This window comes from Chelonia mydas, chromosome 5 (genome assembly GCF_015237465.2).
Source record: "Chelonia mydas isolate rCheMyd1 chromosome 5, rCheMyd1.pri.v2, whole genome shotgun sequence".
In the NCBI taxonomy this organism is placed as follows: Eukaryota; Metazoa; Chordata; order Testudines; family Cheloniidae; genus Chelonia; species Chelonia mydas.
Window position 1 is genome coordinate 63,647,463 of NC_051245.2, and position 19,525 is coordinate 63,666,987.

Here is a 19,525-nt window from a genome sequence, read left to right on the forward strand (position 1 = left end):
AAATTCCAGTGCGGTCAGCTATGAATTATACCTTATTTATATAGCACTATTATTGGGCATAGTGCATGACTTAAATGAAGGAAGGCAAAGCCTCTGAAAAACTTGCAATCTAAATACAGAAAGAGAGTTTGTGTAGGGGAGGGGTGAATAGTGAGGGAAAGGTAGGATACAGAAGCAAAGGTACTGGGCATGTGTGTTTGGCACACACTATTTTAAGACATTTTCCCCCACTTCCTTTTCATACTTTGTGGGGAGAGGAGGGTCGGTGAATGGTGTTTGTTTAAAATATGTTTATGTTACAAATACAAGCTAAACTGAAGGATCTGAGGGAAGCAGGTGAATTAGTGATGCCCTTGGCATAGAAATGGGTGGAGCTATTAGGAGATACAGATATGGCTTCTTGGCTCACAAGCTGCATTTGCTCCAGCATAAGTTACAGCAGCCTACAGATGGAAGAAGTAGTTGACAGAATGTGAAAATTATAATAAAACACACTGTGCTAACTGCATAACTCTAAAACACAGAAAACATGTAATGTAAAAAGAATTGTACACTCTACTTTTGGAACAAAATGGAGAACAGATATAGAAAAGAAAAGAGAATTTGTACTTTATGAAGACGAGATGAGATCCAGCCTTGTCATCACCATGGTCTTCCATTCTCAAGGCCTGTCACTTACTCTGGCCCAAAGAGCAGTTTGAATTAACCTTTCCAGCCAGACATGTCCAACAAGTGCTTCATCTGTCATATAAACTTTAATCGAAACATGACATTCTTTTCCCTCATGACAGTTCTTGTCTACTTGCTTTATACAAGAGTAAAAAATAACTTGAATGTATGCCCTCCAGTAAAAACACTCACACAGCTTTCCAATATTAGCTAGAACGAGTATATGACTACTACAATATCAAATGAAAAGCTGGAAGGCTTTCCTACTACAAAAGTTATCACTATATTAGCCAATCTTTTCACTACCACTAGAGCAGCTTCATCATTGTTAGACCTAGTGTACATATGGTACTGGTGAGTAGGGCTAAATGACTGGCAGTATCACAATAGCATCCTTTGCCTATGCTAGCACACACCATTTGCAGGAAGAGGTACAAGATTTCAACCTTCCTTCCCACCCCTTTGCAAAAAACAAAACAATAAAAACAGATGAAGGAAATGTGTCCCAGCACTGCCTACATAAGAAGAATTAGATATATCCCACACTGCTACTTTGGTGATACTATGACCAACTGTTTTGTTCATGTCTGACGGCACTCCAACTCAGGCATAAACCCCTGAAAAGAGAGTCAAATAACCTTGAACTGGTATCAAAGAGGTAATATGATTAACTTTCATGTGGACTCAATTAACTCACTCACTTTGAAGTCAGCTAACTATCCACATCAACCTTCCTGCTTTGGTAAGCACATTCTAATGTTTAATGAAGCAATGGGAGAATGAAATGTAATTAACAGTAAACTATCAGAGGCTTTTATAATCAAGTGAACAAATGGAGTGATTTTTAGTTGTATTTTATTTTAATAGAGCCTCCAGATTTTTTTCAAAATCTTTCTTAACAAAAAAAAAAGATTAACATTCCTTCAACAAGGAATAGTCATAACCTCACACAGATCCCTGTGTATAATGAGGTTATATGGCTAGGCAAATTCCTCTCTAATTTACCTTTTTACCCAGATTCTACATGGTCTCTCTGGGGTAGGTAAATCCATGAAAGAGGCTGTCATAAATATAAAGGGAAGGGTAAACACCTTTAAAATCCCTCCTGGTCAGAGGAAAAACCCTTTCACCTGTAAAGGGTTAAGAAGCTAGGATAACCTCGCTGGCACCTGACCAAAATGACCAATAAGGAGACAAGATACTTTCAAAGCTGGAGGTGGGGAGAAACAAAGGCTCTGTCTGTGTGATGCTTTTACCGGGAACAGAACAGGAATGGAGTCTTAGAATTTAGTAAGTAATCTAGCTAGCTATGCGTTAGATTCTGTTTTGTTTAAATGGCTGATAAAATAGCTGTGCTGAATGGAATGTACATTCCTGTTTTTGTGTCTTTTTGTAGCTTAAGGTTTTGCCTAGAAGGATTCTCTGTTTTGAATCTGATTACCCTGTAAGGTATTTACCATTCTGATTTTACAGAGGTGATTCTTTTACTTTTTTCTTCTATTAAAATTCTTCTTTTAAGAACCTGATTGCTTTTTCCTTGTTTTTAAGATCCAAGGGTTTGGGTCTGTGTTCACCTATGCAAATTGGTGAGGATTTTTATCAAGCCTTCCCCAGGAAAGGGGGTGTAGGGTTTGGGGAGGATATTGGGGGGAAAGATGTTTCCAAGCGGGCTCTTTCCCGGTTATATATCTGTTAGACGCTTGGTGGTGGCAGCAATAAAGTCCACGGGAAAAAGGAAAATAGTTTGTACCTTGGGGAAGTTTTAACCTAAGCTGGTAAAAATAAGTTTAGGAGGTTTTCATGCAGGTCCCCACATCTGTACCCTAGAGTTCAGAGTGGGGAAGGAACCTTGACAGAGGCCATTTTCTTGCCATCTTCTAGCTTACCTTGACTGGCTGCTATTCTGCCTGCCTTCTCCCACTGTGCACTTTTCAGCATTTTCCACAGCAAGGGAATCTAAGAGTTTACTGTGCTGAGGGGACATGGCAAGGTGATGATACTTCTCAATTCAGGACAGCATGGACAAGAATGACCTGGTTCAGATTTAGGGGCAGAAGGGCCTGAAGCACTGTTTTGGGGAGATCAGGAGGAAGCAACTACCACCCAGAGTTGATAAACCAAACATGACCAGGTTTCCATATGTATTGGTCTTAAAAGTTCCACACAACAGCTTCCTTCCTTCTCTTGCGGTGCAGTTCTTATACTTCTACATGGCTAAGTGTAGCTGCCATCTCCTGCAGGCATCCTTTTGGTACAGAAGGAACTGAAGCACTGTATTCTCCCCATTCCCCAAGCTGCATGAATTTAGTGAAAGAAATTCAGCAAAGCAGGACTTAACTTTCAAAACCAGAACTGCTTTGGAGCTAGAGCAGCATGCCCCAGCACAACTCTCTCCTCTAAAATTCACCTTCTCTGGCTGTAACCATAGCATTAACATTGACTCTGAATTCTTCTCTACTTGCATGTCTATAAACCTGCTCAGAACCACTTCTGCAACACTGCCTATTAAAGGAAACAACTTCAATGCCACCTCTGCTGAAATCCCAAGTCCCTTCCTCTCATCTCATTGGAGTTGGTATGGCAACCCCCATTTTTTCATGTTCTGTGTGTGTGTGTGTGTATGTGTGTGTATATATATATATATACATATATATATACATATATATATATCTCTCTTCCTACTGTATTTTCTACTGCATGCATCTGATGAAATGGGTCTTAGTCCATGAAAGCTTATGCCCAAATAAACTTGTTAGTCTCTAAGGTGCCACAAGTACTCCTTAGTCTGTATCAGCAAAAAAAGAACAACATGGCTACCCCTCTGAAACCTGTCATCTCACCTTGACATTTGATTCATTCTCTAGGGGGTACCAAAATAATCACTCTTAAGACTCCACCACAAGCAAAATGTTTTTGCCCCCACCTTCCCAGACTGCGCTGGCACCCTTGCACAGAAAGCCAGCAGCTTTTGGAATTATTTTGATCCTAACAAATCTGCATGAACTGATGATGCATTTGGGGCCTTATTGTATAAAAATGGATAAGGATCCATTCATCAATTTAACACTGACTGAAGTGCTGCTTTTTTAGCCCACCATTTGAGTCCTATCATCATCTGAGCCCCAAATAAAGGAGTTTAGATAATTTTAGATAGATTAATCCACCCTGTTCAAAGTTCAAAAATTTATTTTATTGGAATATATTACAGGGATGAAGTTTGTTAAAACAGCAGTAATTTATATTAAGGTATATGAGTCAATATCATGTAATCCTGTGCCGGAATTCATCTCTCAGTGATAGGTTTCAGAGTAGCAGCCATGTTATCTGTATTCGCAAAAAGAAAAGGAGGACTTGTGGCACCTTAGAGACTAACAAATTTATTTCTCTCAGTGATGGCATTTAGAGCCTGTTTCAGAGACAAAAAAAATTATCTGACAAAATGTCAGCAAAGAAAATTCAAAATAAATTCTAGATACATAAGTAAATCGCAAAATCCAGGTGTGCATTTAAAGCCACTGGCTGTTTTGGACAATAAAAATTAACAGTAGTAGCATCTTCTGTTTAGTCCACTTATCGTTTTACAGAATGAGTACAATGCTAGAATTGTCACAGAGAACTACATTTGCAACAAAACACTGCAGACATGTAACAACTACGAGACACTAGACCCTTCATTCCACTGACATTAATATTCACTTATAGGTTCAAAGAGGGGTTTTTGTTTGGGTTTTCTTTTCTTTTCTTTTTTTTTAGTTCACAATTATATATTATAAAGCTAATGCTGATTCACTGTTTTGTTGTAATGGAAACAATTCTCTTACATTTTAATAATAATAGCAAAATTTGTATGCCATTTTCAAAGAAACCAAGATACAGGATAAACTGTGCATTTATTTCCTGTTAAAGACATCGCATAAAAAATACCTTTTTCCTTTTTTGAACAGTAAAAGATGTACATCCTGCAAAACAGGGAGAAAAATACTGGACTTCATCTCTGCCACAAACTGGGTAATAAAAGGAGCGTAAGCAGTTGCAGTTAGCATTACATGGTGCAGTCAAGTTCCTTAACTTGCCTGTTCTGTAAGGTAAAGATTAAACAGGCAATGAGTAAACAATAGATTTCATTAACTCGGTTTAAGAATAATTTACAATAGGGAATAGAGAAACATGAGTCAGTAATGGAATGCTCATATGTTCACTAATCTACAGTTCTACACAAACATACATTACTACCATAATAAAGTTCAAACTAATAACAAATGTAAAGATCACACTTCTTTTTGAAAATTTTATAGTTATTGTAATACCTAAAATTGCTGTGCTGAAATATTATGGGGAAAATTCTAGTTTGTATCCTCAGTGCATCTGACAGCACTTTGTCTAGTGATTTTTATTACATACTCTGTATATTCAGTTTCCCTAGGTGTTTTTGTGGATCATTAACACAGCTACAGATAAGAGAAAAAATACATTTTAAAGATAAGTGGAAATGATATTGTAAAATATGAGCCATTTTAACTACTTTTATTGATCAAGTATTGATTTTATTCCTTTAACTCTATCTGACTCATGAGCCATCTCTCAGATATTTGCTGTTTTATTAGTCCCTTAGCCAGATGACAGCTGGCTTGTTCAAACATCAAGAAGGCTACATGTGCTAACTACATAGTGACAAGATAACACCTAAGTCATGTCCCAGAGTAGCTTTGCAGCTCTGGGAATTGGTAACATAGATAACGGAGTTCTTTAACTCCTGTGTACTACAGCTGCATATTCTAGGTTTAGTCCTCTCACTTCCAGAGTGGCAAAGGTACTATAGATCTATAGCTGAAGTAACCATGCACAGCCTTATAACATTAAAATGTTAAGTTATATGAGAAGTAAATTAAAGACTTTCCCACAATGCACAAGGATGGAACAGGATGACAATGATTTTGAATTTCCTGATGGTAACAGCGCATTACACAACTTTTGCATTATAAGTTGTTTCAAAGCTAGTTCTACTGAAACTAGGGAATGCTGCAATATCAGCAGTTTAAAAATCAAGCTATATTGTAAAATGAGTGGTAGTATGTTAGTGTCCAAACTCTCACTTAAACAGCCTCCAATTTCAATTTATTCAGTTTATAAACTTCTATTTTTATTATGTGCTCCTTTAAAGATATAAATTAATATCTTTAAAAGGGCAATTCACTTCTGCCAGTGACAGTTCAGTTAGCTGTAAAATGAAATTATTATGCACAACATTCAAAGTGCATGTGGAATGCTACATCAAAGTTATAAATCTAGAAGCATTCAGTCATTTTACTGAGTGGTAACATGCCTTTATTCTTTATTCATAGATTCATAGACACTAAGGTCAGAAGGGACCATTATGATCATCTAGTCTGACCTTCTGTACAACACAGGCCACAGAATCTCATCCACCCACTCCTGTGAAAAACCTCACCTAAGTCTGATCTATTGAAGTCCTCAAATCGTGGTTTAAAGACTTCAAGGAGCAGAGAATCCTCCAGCAAGTGACCTGTGCCCCATGCTACAGAGGAAGGTGAAAAACCTCCAGGGCCTCTTCCAATCTGCCCTGGAGGAAAATTCCTTCCTGACCCCAAATATGGCAATCAGCTAAACACTGAGCATATGGGCAAGATTCACCAGCCAGATACTACAGAAAATTCTTTCCTGGGTAACTCAGATCTCAGAATCTTCTGCAGACATCTTACATTTTTCAAAAATATACCGAAAACTGAGTTTGCAATGCTTCTATCAAAGAGCAAATCCAGAAACATAGGGAAAAGACTATTGTGTTTACTTGGTGCACATGGACTGTAATGCAACTGAAGCAAGTGGGGGAAGCTTTCACAGCTGCTCCACGACTTTTCCAGGGAAGCTTGACTGGTGGAACCAGCTGATTGACCCTAACAATCCTCATAGGGAATATGACAGGTTTCAGAGTAACAGCCGTGTTAGTCTGTATTCGCAAAAAGAAAAGGAGGATTTGTGGCACCTTAGAGAGTAACCAATTTATTTGAGCATAAGCTTTCGTGAGCTACAGCTCACTTCATCGGATGAAGTGAGCTGTAGCTCACGAAAGCTTATGCTCAAATAAATTGGTTACTCTCTAAAGGTGCCACAAGTCCTCCTTTTCTTTTTTCATAGGGAATATGTAGTTTTTTGCAAAACAGAGACTGGCATTCAGCGTGCCAGCAGAACGACAGTGATTTCACTGCATTCCTGCTCTTCAACCGCTCAAGGAGGTGAAGGGAATGTTGGTGGGAGAGGTTTTGCGCCTTAGATATTATCATAATAGATTCAAGAATGCACAGTGTATTACTTCCATCCATGTTCTCAAGTGAACCATTCTGACATTTCAACTGTACAAAATCACCACTATTGCTAATTAAGTTTTCTTGGTGAGAATCAGAGCACAAAATGATATCAGCACCATGTCAAGGATTGTTTCTGTGTGTCTGAACTCAAAAGTTTTACAATAAATGATTTTCAACATTAATAGGTGTAGAAAGGTTGGTACTATGCTGATACAAAGGAAAAGAGCATAAAGGTATCTTTATCTTCTACAAAGATGTAGTGTTCGTCATGATGGCTGCCTTCAAAATTTCCAAACAAAACAATAAACACCCACCTACTTCCCAACTTCATGGGACTATATTCAATTTCAACTCAAGCATCAGTCAAACCACTCTTGTAAAGAGAGATTCTCAAAGAAATGAGTCATCAGTTCAGTACATAGGAATTTAGCCACACCACATTCAAAGTGGGAGTCAGTCATGTGATTAAATTCCCACAAGCTCATAGAATCTCTACCAGTTACCATGTCTACAGATTTAGCTGTGCATTGTTCTAAAGTTTCCTGAAGAACCTATGGAGAAGTGCTATTTTATTAAATCCCCTTTTCTTTCCCAGTCATTTTGTATGTCAAGCCCTCTGACAGGTAACACGATGGACAAGATAAAAATGAACTGTTGCCAATGGATGCCAGAAATGAGTGCAGTTGAAATGGTGCTGATAAGTTTAGCTGTGAGGGTTGAGACAGACAAGAAGTCTTCGACATCATTGCAACAACTATGTGGGATTCAACCATGGTTGCAGAAATTATGCTGAAGAGAGCATGGATTTTTATAGACCTACTGCTAACCATTATCACCAATGGTTCAGCTGCACCTGTTGGTTCCAACTGTTCACTATCTTAGTGAAAAGATACTGCAGAGTTATGGATACAAAAGATTTTGCAGTACAGTTCTGTTTCACATGTTCACAGTTTTCAACAAAATTCTCTTTTCCTTTTGGGATAGAGTTTTGCATGTATAATCTCTTCCCATAGTTAAGTGTGCACTTTCCAACTCCAGGTTTCTTATGTTCGATGTTCAAAATTTTAAAACTTCTGTACAAATTTTCCTTGAAGTTGGCTTCACTTTAGATCTTAGCAAAACCAGCAAAATGCCTTGTTTGAAGAAAAAGTTTAAAGTTAGCTCACTGGAGCAATTTTCTTTACTTTAAATCTATGTGAATATAAAAAGATTTAATAATGAATATTCAAAAGAACTATTAACTTCAAATCTACTGTAAATTGATGAAGCATTAAGATTATATAATTAGGAATCGAAAGCTCAGAAAATGAGTTAGAATTTTTAAAACAGCCTTGCAGTGGACAGGACACTAGTCTGGGGCTTAGGAGAGCTAGCTTCAATTTCCTGCTCCTTCACAGACTTCCTGTGTGATCTTGGACAAGTCTCTCTCTGCCTCAGTTTCCCATCTGTAAAATGGGGATAGTAGTACTTCCCTACCTAACAGGGTGCTGAGGAGTAAAGATTGTGGGGCACTCACACACTATGGTGATATGTGCAAGGAAGCAGGTTTTGTGAAATTTAAGGTTGTTTAACCTTAAACCCTAAAAGTCACTTCATGACTTTTAAGCCAGTGATTTTCAATGCAGTAAGATGGACTTAGGTGTCCAACTCTTTTGAATTTCAGTAGCAAGTGGGCAACTAACTCCCTTCAGCTCCTTTGAAAATCCTAGCCCATGGCCTTACATGTGTAACTTTAAATTTGCATTATTGTGTTTTTGCATTTAACCATGTATGACATACAAATGTTTTGCTCTTATTCTCACATTTTTCTTTAGTAGTTTGTGGGCAGTCACCATTTCATGGTGTGTGTGTGTGTCTTTTATGTTTTAATTGATTTTTAAAAAGTAAGAATATTTCACTAGACTGCTGTATCCTGAAAGTATCTGATTTATTCAGTTATTAATCTAGTTATTGTTTCTACCTTGAAACAGCCTACATGTCAAACTCCACGTTTTGTGTCATTTTCCTATTATATGTGTGAGAGAAAGAGTTTTGACTTTAATTTATGAATACTAATACAGATAGATTCATAGATGCCAAGGCCAGAAGGGACCATTGCAATCATCAGGTCTGACCTCATGTATACCACAGGCCAAAGAACTGCCCCAAAATAATTCATATAAAATGAACTCCATCTGATAATTCACATAAAGTGAATGAGGCATATCTGTCCTAGGTTAATGTATCTCAATTTCTCGGTTTCCAGCTTATGCTACAATTTCTGATGTTCTTCACTGTCCACTTTTTGCAGTTGCATGACATTGTTACTGGGCAGTCCTCAGCACATAAGAGGCGGCTAAATCTGATATTTAAGATCCCTGCTCTCCTAGACCATTTAGGACACAAATACCTCTTTCATGCACATTGTAGGGAGCGCATGGGTTCACTTGTGTGTACTTGGTTTAGAGCCACTTGGGGCCACAAAAGAGTTCTATTTATGGCAGCAAGAGCAAAAGACTGAAAAGTTAGAACAGCACTTTCTAATCAAAATAAAGGTCCTATTTTTGTCACCATATTGTTCTGACAACATATTAAGCCCTTTTCTAAAATTAAAGAATGAGGACTGGGGGTGGAATATTGAGAAGTCATTTACCCAGTTGCACTGCATATCACTCATGTTTATGCTTATCTTTAAATGGAAGCTAGAATCCCTAGGTACCAGAGCAATTTATTTTCCACAACACCATCTGGCTCTTTGGCAGACCCTCAAACAATTGGAGTTGCCTCTAGCTCTGTCACTGCATGATAGAATAACTGGTTGCTGTTGAGTTGTCTGAGTTTCAGGATAGCTGATATTTTCTTTTTTCATTCTGCTCGATTCACAGCAATGTGTGTCCTTTTATCTGTTTATGAAACAGGAGTAATTTAAATCTCTTCAGAGAGACTCTGTGACAGAAATGAGTGTTTTTACTACCACTTGAGCTTTCTGTGAAAGCCTGCAAATTTAAAAGGTCCCTTTGCTGGTATTGTCTTTAATCAAATAGGATTTTTTTGGCTAATCAGCAGTACAATATGCAGATTGCCACAAACATTTGTATAAGCTGTTTCTTCCTACAGCAGGTCCTCAACTTCTCTCTTAAAACATGTATCAATTCCAAATATTTTAAAAACTAGAAAAAAAAATTGTAAAGAGTATTTATGTTCAAAGAAGCATTTCAAACCAAAAAAATGTTTATCGTAATTAAACTGTAGCATCAAACATTGAATATCTGAATGTTGACAAGTGCAAAATAATGCACACTGGAAAACATAATCCCAACAGTACATACAAAATGATGAGTTATAAATTAGCTGTTACTCAAGAAAGAGATCTTGGAGTCATCATGGATGGTTTCTCTGAAATCATCTGCTCAATGTGCAGTGGCAGTCAAAAAAACTAATGGAATGTTAGGAATCATTAGGAAAGGGATAGATAATAAGATAGTAAATATCATACTGCCACTATACAAATCCACGATACATCCACATCTGCAATACTGTGTGAAGTTCTGGTCATCCCATCCCAAAAAAGATAATTTAGAATTGGGAGAAGGACAGAGATGGCCAACAAAAATGATGAGGGGTATGGAACAGCTTCCAGCTGAGGCGAGATTTAAAATACTGGCACTGTTCAACTTAGAAAAGAGATAACTAAGGTGGGGGAGATATGATAGAGGTCTATAAATTCCTCTATCATATGGATGGTGTGGTGAAAGTGAATAAGGAAGTGTTATTTACTCCTTCACATAAGAACGAGGGGTCACCCAATGAAATTAATAGGCAACAATTTTAAAACAAAGTATTTATTTGCACAATATACACGCAACATGGGGAACTCATTGCTAGGGGATGTTGTGAAGGCCAAAATTATAACTGGGTTCACAAAATAAAATGGATAAGTTCATGGAGGACAGATCCATCAACGGCTATTAGCCAATATGGTCAAGGATATAACCAGTGCTCTGAATGTAGCTAAATCTCAATGCCAGAAGATGGGACAGGACAACAGGAGATGGATCACTCAATAATTGCCCTGTTCTGTTCACTCCATCTGAAGCATTTGGCACCAGCCACTACCAGAAGACAGGATACTGGGCAAGATGGACCATTGGTCTGACGCAGTATGGCCATTCTCATGTTCTCATCTCCTATTTGTGCCTTTGAAAATCTCTCATTAAATAGATAGCATTTTAAAAAACTGCATTTTAAAAAGGGCTTTCTGAATAGAAAATAATACTAAAACTATTCTTTTAAAGCATCATACATTATACGTTTGTAAAGACCAACAGAGTTAGAATATAAAGTTAGAAGGCTATTGAAACACCAAGTAATTTTCAAGTATAACAATGTAAGCTGTAACTTTTGTCTCCCTTATCCTAGGTTAGAATTTATTAAACTTGTTCACATTCATATGTATCAATGACAAGATGGATAAAGTAGATATCACCAACGATGATCATTTTGAGGTGTTTTGCTTTGCACCAAAGTAGTTCGGCACACTAGGACACACCACTTGCTTTCTCTTCACTGCGTGCAGCCACCTGCACATACTAATGTGTGTGTGCGTGTGTGTGTGTGTGTATATATATAGACACACACACACACGCGAGCGCGTGTTCTGGAATGAAACAAAATTTCTTATACATTAAGGGCAAGCTGATTATCCTTATAGAAGGGCCGCATGCAGACTGGATGTCAAATGGAAATGCTGAAGTTGCTCAAGAAGTCAAAATCCATTAGCAGAAAGAGACCAGAATCCTTATAGATACAAGCATAGAATCAGACTAATTGGAAGTTTCAAAGACAGCTAGTGTAGTCCAGTAGATAGAACACTTGAGTTGGACTCTACTTAGACAAGTGACTCCACCTCTGTTCCACCCTCCCCTGACATTCAGAGTCAGTCTGATCTACTCAGTATGAAAGTTTTTTGGGTCAGGAGCTGTCACTTCCTATTGTGTTTGTAGCATAATGGGGCCCCATCCAAGCTGCAGTATCTAAGCACTACTGTGATAATAAGGAACAAAAATTCTTTACCTATTTGTGAACACACTCCCCAACCACAATTAAAAAGTGTACTAAAATACTGCTATCACTATCTACCTGTGTAGATTTACTTACCCACTGGAATTTAAAACAACTCCTATAAGTACACTCTCTGGAACCCGTTGTTCTGAAAGTAAGGTTAAAATATAACTTTATGTATTTTTTAGTGTTTAACACTGTTCTGACTGATCCTTTTTCCTCCATATATTTTTTTCAGAAGAAGCCACATTAAGACTAGAATTCTATCCCATGTAGGTCAGATTTTTGTCTAATTTGGATAGAAAAAAGGTAGCTCTCATTTGATTTGAATACAATTTAGCATTGTAGTACCTGGATTTTTTATTGACCATATTACAGGACAGTATCCATTAGAGGATATGCAAGAATAAAAGAGGGGAAGAATAATTCAAGAGGAGCATCTGACCCAAGAGACCATGTTTCACTGATGCACCCATCCCAAACTAAAGAAAAACAGTTGATAAAATTAGAAGCAAAATGTTAAGCTGCACAGGAAGTATGGACACTTCAGAAAAATGAAAGAATTCCTAAATCAGGGCCAGGAAGGCTGAATCAAGCTCTGTCTCCAGAAAGCAGTTCAGACAACTAAGGGAGCTATACAGAAGGAGTGACACCATCTACACAGCCCCTATGAGCAAGACTCCCTGCCAGGGTTAACAGAGTTGGGCTAGTAGGGCTTGTGCTAGCACTCTAAAAATAGCTGTGAAGACAGCACTTTTAAGTTGGTTCAGGCTGATGCTCAGGCTCTGAAACTAAGGAAGGGGGGATGGACTTTGGAGCCCAAGCTCCAGCCCAAACCACAAGTTCAAAGTGCTGTCTACACACATATTTTTAGAGCACTAACATGAGCCATGTTACCCCAAGTCTGTAAACCCAGGTTGGAAGGCTTGCTCCTGTGGCTGTGTAGATATACCCCAAGTAAGCAAAAACACCCTTGTCTAGATTTCAGCAACTAGGGTTATCCTGCTGCCTGGCCAAAAAGGAAAGACCGATGCAGCTCATGTTCTTTGTCCAGGAAGGCCAGAAACCTGGCCCTTTGCATGACTGGCATATATGATTGACATGATGGTACCTGGTCTCAAATGAAGCCTACCTCACACCACCTAAAGCAAGATCAATTTACCAGTTAAGTTGCTGGGCTCAAAATGCCTTTCAGCTAAGAAGCAGGTATGCATGGAAAGATAAAACTACAGGGCTAAGTTTCTCTCTACTCTGAGAGCTGAAGCCTCCCAGTCTTTTAAGAAAGAATGGTACACAACAGAACTGGAGGCCCACTGGTTGCAGACCATTTGCTGCCAAAGCAGCAAAGCTAGGACTTCAACCTCCGTGCCATCCTTCAATGTGCTTCAATAAAAGAGCAGGGGATAGGACTCTCTTATCAAGAAAGAAACCTGCATAAATTAATCAACCTCTAACAGAAATTGAAGAGGGTTAAGGGAAAACATTCTCCAAAGAAACACAGACATCTAACGTAAGCAACCACACCAGCTGCCCACATCTGCAAGAGACAGAGAAATAATAGTTGAGCATAGTCAGCCTGCCAGACCCTTTTACAGGACATACAACAACACAAGAACTTTCCTGTTTTCATCTGCTGCTAGCAGGACTTAACTATGAAGAGAATTCTCAACTTTCTCGAAGTATGTTTTTCATACATTAAAGAAAATTAAACAAGACAATTTGAAAAGTGTATTTATGCACTGTTAAACAGTTTACTCATTTTGAACATTGTTACCAAGCCCAAGAGTACATTAAAATATATTTACCTGTTATATGTTTCAGAGACACCTGCGAATGGTTCATTCCCACATTTAGAAAACACAAACACCGTGTTTAATATTAGAGCCACTGAGCAAGTGCCTAATATGAACTTGATTATGTTTTTGCAATCCAGTTTGTACTTGGAAACCAAGATGCCACTTATGATTTGACCTAGTGCTGCTCCTGGAATTAATACAAGCCCTAGAGGAAAATGAGACACCATCAATTACACAAAAATGCAAGACATAATCAAAATTTAGGGTGTATCCTGATTTTTTGTCATTTTCAAACTATATTACTGGAATTTCAAAAGGCATGAATGAACTTTTATAACAGTTCTCACAAAAATAAAGTAAATGATTCTCTTTAGATTTAGATGCATGCATCTGTGACCTCACATTATTTAGCTGTTGTTTCAAACTTCTTATTGCCAAAGGCACAACCCAATCTTAGATTGTGTGGTAGACACATTAGATTAATATAGCACTCCTTTTAGGGCACCCTTCAGTCAGCTGGGAACCTTCCTCCACACAGTCTACTGCTACTTTAAGCACAAGATTTTCCATAATGAGTTCCAACGATGTGCAGATATTGGGCTTTTTTGGTCCTCCAAACCCCTTGTCAGACAATCTCCCTACCTCATTTTCTGAGCAATTTCTGGGGTTAAAAATAAACCCGGAAGAAATAAAAGGATGAGACCTTCCAGGAAGGCAAAGAAGCATTAGAAGTAAGTACCTGCAGCAGTCACAGCTAAATTGGGATAAGTGGAATCACAGCAACAACTGAAATAGCAACTCCTGCAGGGAATTCCTTCACTGTCGTCAAAGAAGCAATAGATTGAAAGGTTCCAAGGGCAGTAATTGTGGTGTGGGGTAGCTCACTGATAACCAAGAGGGTCCAACTCCCCTTTGCTCAGCCCATGATGCCAGCCACCATCACATGCTTGTTAAATTTTCAAACAAGCACCTTTGTTCTTTCTCCCATTCTGCCCCTCATGTTTTATAAGAGCTTCGCATCAACATCTGCAAAACTCTCTTATTAACCGCCTTAAAACTCTGCTTTCCCAGAATACCCACAAAATCTTAACAATTAGGCAGTGGACTCAGCACACCAGAAGCCTAATGGTCTTTTTCAACCACACTGCTTTTCAGATTGCTCCATGCAATTGAATATCTGATTTCAATTAATTTATTGCATGGTATTTTAACTTTTATTTTTCTCAACATGTTCATTCATTGTTATTTTCCATCCCTTTCTAATCTGTATACCAAAGTTCTTCTATATTGTTTCAGTCCTCCCACTTTGATATCATCATTTCATTAAGATGCTGTTTACTCCCTTTTCTAGGCCATTAATAAACATACTGGTATTAAAGACCAAATTTAACACAGATCATTGTGGTGGCATAAAATAAGCCCAACACCAATTCCACTTCTCTTTTCTATCACAAAAAAATTCTACATCCCACAACTGCTGGGAGCACAGAAGATGAGAGTCCCATGGAAGGAGAGAGCCAATAACAGGAGTCAGGGACCAGCCAGGCCAGGGGTCAAGGGCAGTTGGATCGGGAACAAAGTGGTAGTCATTGCAAACAAAATTCCCAATTGCCTTTTCTTCCCCTCTACCCTAAAATAACTTTGAAGTTAAGCAGACTTCAAGTGACATTCAGACAATATCTAATTTCCTATGGATTAACACTTTAGCTGAGTCTATCCTAAGAAAGCCATAAACGGTATTCACCAGAGGTAGCAAAGGTGGAAACTGTCATTTCAACAGTTGGCATTTTGTAATAAAAAGACCAATTTTTGCTAAAAATATTTATGTATTAAAGATTACAGAAACTCTACAATTGCAAGTACATACCAATCCCAAATTAATTTCTCTCCTCTACCAGCTAATTAACATAGGCAGTACAATATATATATAGCACAAGATATTTTTATTTAAAGAGTTTAAAAAATTGAAATGCCCTTTACCTCCTAGTGTAGCTGAATAACTGGATGACTGTCCAAACTGATTTTCTATAAATTTTGGCAGAAATGTGGCAAAGCCAGTGGCAACTAAAGCTTCTGTAGAAGCAGCTACTATTAAACACATCAACACAGGATTCTTCAGCAGTATCTAGGAGGGAAAAGCTTATTTAGTATTCTGTACATTACTTCATTATAATATTACTTTTACTGAATTTAATACAAATAGAAACTACAGTGTGTTTTAAAATAACGTTTTAAATGTGTGCTGATACCCAAGACTTTTAAACCAAAGTATTGCAAGCCCTGAAATTCTGAATATGATTTTCTACTCTTCCACAACTGAAATAGATTTATCAGAAATTAGTCTCAAAGGATTATTTTTCTCCAGTGCACATGTATTGTCCATTCTAGTTTTAGATGTTTGAGTGATACATTTTCCATCTATTAGACTGTGCTAAAGCCTCAAAGAAAGAGATCATATTGTCAGGAGAGCTAAATAACAAGAGAAAGCAAAGACAAACACGCACAAAAAGGGAGAGAACAAAATATTTTGCATCCTCTTATTTCTAACTATATTCTCTTGTGGGGGGAGGGAGGAAGTTTGGGGCCAAAAGTTAATGAGGGATAAGAGAGAAGCAAGGAGACAGGCTATGTCTACACTGCACTTTTGTTATTAAAACTTTTGTCGGTCAGGGTGTGAAAAAACAAACACCCCTAACCGACAAAAGTTTTAACAACAAAAAGCATCAGTGTGAACAGCGCTTTGTTGGTGGGAGACATTCTCCCACCAACAAAGCTACCACCGCAATTGCGGGTGGTTTTATTTTGTTGGCAAGAGAACTCTGGCATATAGAGGATGCCATCCAGGAAGAAATTCTCTGGCTGGAAACTGATTGTCCTCCTATTTTGTCTGCCACTGCTATGAACAGCTGGGAGTATTTACAGAAGTGCCTGGGTCTGTTGAGGTAGAACAGTATAGTTCTTCTGACATCCAAGGTATGCAAGTGTTCTTCCTCCCTGCTTATATGAAGCTTCAGATGGAATATGGGCAAATAAATTGGGTGGTTTATATGGTAAGATTAAACCACCTTTAGGACGAACTTTGGATGAAGACGCAGGTAAATCTTTTCCTTAAAAAAGATTGTATATGGAGGCCCCAGCATTAAGGCATGCAGGTCCCCTACTCTTTGGCCAAGGTAATGACCACCAAAAATGCCACCTTCATTGACAGGTGCAGTAGAGAGCAGGTAGCCAACAGTTCAAATGGGGAATTCATAGTCTCGACAACAGAGTGAAGAGTGGAGCATCAGTGTTGACAGGACTATGCTGGGGCTATAAGTATGATTCTGGCCTAGTCCTTTCTCATCTTTAGTAATAACCTGTGAATGAGCAGGATTGATGACAAACTGTACATGAGTCTGCCTGACCACAGCCATTAAAAAGGCAATTGTCACAGAACCCGGGCTGTGACCCCATAGATAGCAGAATTGCTGACAGTTTCTGTTGGGCTTTTTCATAAATATGTCTACTTGGGGAAACCGCCATAACTGGAAGATGTATCTGGCCACATCTGGTTGAACAGACCACACTTGGTGACTCATAAACAATCAGCTCAGGGGGTCTGCTAGGTTGTTTTGTACATCCAGCCGATAAAATGCTTCTAGATCTACTGAGCTGGCAATACAGAGCTCCCAACATTGCCTCTTGACAGAGTGAAGAAGAGTGGGCTACCCCTGCTTGCTGAGTTATAACACTGCTGCCATGTTGTGTGTAAGGACTAATAGACTGCTTCCCCTGATCTGCAATAGAAATACTTGGCACGCCACTCTGGCAGCTTTCAGTTCTCTGACACTAATGTGTAAAGCTAAGTCTTTTGAGGTCAGTACAGAAATCATATTTGTTTTTATTTTTTGAAATCTCTCTGATGGAGGAATGCTCTTGCTGCTACTGAGTCCAGGAGAACTCTGACAAACTCTGTAGATTGAGATGGAATCAGAGTTGACTTTTTAAAATTGATCCTCAAACCCAGGGATGAAACTAAATGAATCATTTTCTTTGCTGTGACTACGCTTGTGTTCATGAATTCCCCTGCACATCTATGTAAGGGTAAATGTAGAATCCTTGGCTGAGTAGATGGGCTGGTACTACTGATAGACACTTTGTGAATATCCTCAGTGCCAAGAAAATTCCAGCACTCTCAATTGGTAATGACTCTCCAGAACCAGAAAATGTACATGCTTTCTGTGGTGGGGGGTATATTGACACATCAAATTAAGCATCCTGTAAGTTGAGGGTAATGAATCAATCCATGGGATCTACAGCAGGAATAACAAGAAACAAAAGTTACCATATGGAATTTGGCACATTGAATGTATTAACTGAGATTCCTGAGATCTACTCAGGCCTAATATTTGGGGCAGAGGTCGAAGCCAGAGGTAAGGTCCGGACTAGGCCAAGGGTAGCACTGGAATCAAGATCTGGGGACAGGCCAAGGTCAGAACAAACATCAGAGTCTGTAGACAAGCCAGAATCAGTACTATAGCTGGAGTCAAGGTGTAAGCCAGGGATCAAAGCTGGATAGTCAGAATCCAGGGACAAACCAAGTCAGTTCTGTAGACATGGTCCAGATACAAGGAGGGTCGAAGCCAAGGTCCAGGTCAAAGCCAGGCTCCAGGGAAGGTCAGAAAGCAGAGGCAAGGCTAAAGAGAGTCAGTAACAGCTCTTCAGCAAGGTCAGAGTAGGGCATGGACTAGACTGGAACAGGGCTCAGGCAAGGCTGGGGCAGGAACAGGATCAAGAGCAGGCTGGGAATCTCGAGAGTCTGATACAGTGCAAGGCAGCAGGAGGATTCCTGGCCAGGTAGTGCTGTTGCATAGATTGATCTGCAGCTCCAGTAGGGTTGGGGATATACCTGAGCCTGGGGGTCATCTGACCCCGTCTCGGCTTAGGGATAGGTTGCTGCCTCATGCCTGAGGGCTAAGTCACTGCAGGCTCTGTTGGAAGGGTAAGTCAGTGAAACTGAATTGTTCCTGCATGCCTGAGTGCCTGAGTGGTTACTCACCTCAGGTCTGTTGGAGGGGCAGCTGAGCGAGCAGCCCTGGTTTGGCTGCAGGTTTGCCTCACAGCAGGGGTAGCCCAAAGATCTTTTGATGGCTGCAACATCCCTTCATTAATAGGTAGTTCAACCCTGCTTTGGGATGTTGGTTTTAGGATATCAAGCAATTTATTCACTTTCTCCTGAATGGTCTCCAAAGGAACTTTTGGTGTTTTTGCAATATGCTTCAATAATTCCTGACAGGGTTTAAATCATCAGCTGAAAATTGCGTATCATGAAATAGTTTAATCAAGCAAGGGAGAAAGACCAAGTGATAAATTGGGAAGACTCTCTTGATGAGCAGATATTTCACGATTGCTTACAATTTGTTGTTCCTTCATTTCTTAAACATGACAAGGAGAATGATAAAACCATGAGAATTTGCCACAGGTGACTTACGTATAGATCCCGTATAGTGTGGGACAACATTTCATGAAAACTGTGATCCATGAAGGCCAATAAGACCATAGTTGCAGACCATTTGGGAAAGGGACATTTGGCCAATATGGAGGAAACCAAAGAGCATTGTGAGAATTAGCATCCTCAGTTCTATTAAGAGGTCCTTCCCCATATGCCTCCTTAGATTATTTTCTTTCCATCAATAGGATTTGGGGGTTTTTTTG

The 19,525-nt window shown here is 39.0% G+C and overlaps 1 protein-coding gene and 1 long non-coding RNA gene across 4 annotated transcripts in view; one reads left to right on the plus strand and one right to left on the minus strand.

Annotated features, from left to right (window-relative positions):
- Positions 1 to 19,525, minus strand: part of SLCO4C1 (solute carrier organic anion transporter family member 4C1) — a 96,019-nt gene that overhangs the window by 14,490 nt on the left and 62,004 nt on the right. For all 3 annotated transcript variants that reach the window (XM_037903306.2, XM_027825788.3, XM_037903307.2), the window contains 3 exons: positions 15,812 to 15,956; positions 13,841 to 14,036; positions 4,594 to 4,747 (listed from right to left, as the gene is read on the minus strand). In XM_037903306.2, coding sequence (XP_037759234.1) covers positions 4,594 to 4,747; positions 13,841 to 14,036; positions 15,812 to 15,956 — 495 coding nt within the window. The remainder of the gene's footprint in view (positions 1 to 4,593; positions 4,748 to 13,840; positions 14,037 to 15,811; positions 15,957 to 19,525) is intronic.
- LOC119566750 lies at positions 1,904 to 6,070 on the plus strand. Its single transcript, XR_005226027.2, has 4 exons — positions 1,904 to 1,959; positions 3,152 to 3,244; positions 4,614 to 4,677; positions 6,012 to 6,070. It is a non-coding gene; the product is annotated as an uncharacterized LOC119566750 (long non-coding RNA).